Genomic DNA, 1,923 nt, shown 5'->3' with positions numbered 1-1,923 from the left:
AGTTCGAAATGCCGTTTTTGGAACACTTTCATCTTGAATCCTGAGTTGATGGTATCCTTATCTCAAATTGATCTTCGAATAATAGCTTGATCCTTGTAGTCGATCGAATAGATCATCAATCCTCGGTAATGGATACTGATTCTTGATTGTGAGTTTATTCAGCTCCTGATAGTGTATGCACATCCTAAAATTTCTGTCATTCTTCTTCATGAACAACACTAGAGCTCCCCAAGGTGAGTAGCTTGGCCTGATGAAACCTTTATCCAAAAACTCTTGAAGTTGTGTGGACAATTCTTGCATTTCCGAAGGAGCTAATCGGTATGGAGACTTTGCCACATGTACGGCACCTGGAATTAAGTCTATTCAGAATTCGACTTGTTGTTGTGGAGGTACTCCTGGCAAGTCTTCTGGAAAGACTTCAGGGAATTCCTTCACAACCGGGATTTCCTCGAGTTTTAGCTCCTTGGCCTTTTTGTCAACTATGTGTGCTAAGAATGTTATACATCCTTTTCGTAGGCACTTTCGGGCTTTCATACAGGAAATAATTCGTAATGGCATTTCGTTTTTCTCACCGTGAACAAGAAGTTTCTCATTATTAGGAAGGGGGATTCGAATGATCTTGTCGTAACATGCGACTTCGGCTTGGTTGGTGGATAGCCAATCCATTCCAACTACAATATCAAAACTACCTAGTTGAACGGGCATTAGGTTAATTTTGAATTTTCGTCCTCCTAGTTCTAGGGAACATCCTTTAACAATTTTATCGGATTCAATCACTTTTCCATTCGCTAATTCGATAGTGAATAGAACATCTAGTTTAGTTGACTTAAGTCCAAGCATATCTTTAAATTCTAAAGATATAAAACTAAAATTTGCACCGGTATCAAATAAAATAGAAGCAAAATGTTCGTTGACAGGGAACGTACCGGTGATTACGTTGGGATCCTGTCGCGCTTCTTTAGTTCCAATCACAAAGGCTCATCCACGGCCTTTGTTTTCTTTGGGACAGTCCTTCCGGAAGTGTCCCAAATCACCGCAATTGAAACAACCTTGATTTTGCCCTCGTTCGATATCGTTTTTGCTACCTCCTTCTTTCTTAACCACCTTGTTGTTACCCTAGCATTTTTGGGTGCGGTGCCCCATCTTTCCGCACTTATTACACTTGATAGTTCGGCAACTACCCGTGTGATGATACCCGCATCTGTTGCACTTTGGTGCATTCCCCACATAACCTTTCGATTCCGTTTCTGCTGCCGCTACGAATGCCTTCCCCATTCTCTTTGGGGGGGGGGGTTCTCCTTTTTCTTGTTGTTCGATTGGGATCCCTTCTTGAATTGTGAAAATTTCCACTTATTGTCATGTGAAGCGGATTCTACTTGTTTTTCCTTCATTTTCTCAGTACCCTTTTTGTCAAATTTATTCATCCACTTTGCTTCTTCGGTTAGACTAACGGAGATTGTGATGGCCTCAGTGACCGTGGTAGGATGTGAAGAGGTAACCATGCTCCGGATCTGGGGTGCCAATCCCCAAATATACCTTTCAACTCGTTTAAACTCCGGAGTTACCATATAAGGAACTACTTGTGAAAGGTCATGGAATCGATGTGTATACCCATAAATATCTGGTCCGTCCATTGTTAGATTCCAAAACTCCGTTTCTAACATTTGTAACTCCGCTCTCGAACAGTAGATCTCTCTCATCATCTCCTTCAGTCTATCCCATGTGATGGCATAAGCGGCTGCGTCTCCCAATATTTGTACTTGTAGATTCCACCAAGACAACGCTTCAGCCATGAACATACCCGAGACATATAACACAGTCTGATTTGGGGTACATTTGCTCATGCGAATGACAGAATCCATTTTCTCCATCCAACGGACGAATGCCATGGCACCACCCGTGCCATCAAAATTCAAGGGTTTG

At 42.1% G+C, this 1,923-nt stretch overlaps 1 protein-coding gene across 1 annotated transcript; it reads right to left on the bottom strand.

Annotated features, from left to right (window-relative positions):
- Window positions 1-363: 363 nt before the first annotated feature.
- On the bottom strand, window positions 364-1,220 carry LOC118485583. Its single transcript, XM_035981827.1, has 2 exons — window positions 973-1,220; window positions 364-865 (listed from the first exon to the last, which is right to left on the bottom strand). Exons 1-2 carry the CDS (start codon window positions 1,218-1,220, stop codon window positions 364-366), a joined length of 750 nt encoding a protein of 249 aa, XP_035837720.1.
- Between the last annotated feature and the right edge of the window lie 703 nt (window positions 1,221-1,923).

Source organism: Helianthus annuus, chromosome 13 (assembly GCF_002127325.2).
Source record: "Helianthus annuus cultivar XRQ/B chromosome 13, HanXRQr2.0-SUNRISE, whole genome shotgun sequence".
Lineage (NCBI taxonomy): Eukaryota > Viridiplantae > Streptophyta > Magnoliopsida > Asterales > Asteraceae > Helianthus > Helianthus annuus.
The sequence above is the reverse complement of the archived record's forward strand: the minus strand, read 5'-3'. Positions and strand labels throughout refer to the sequence as shown.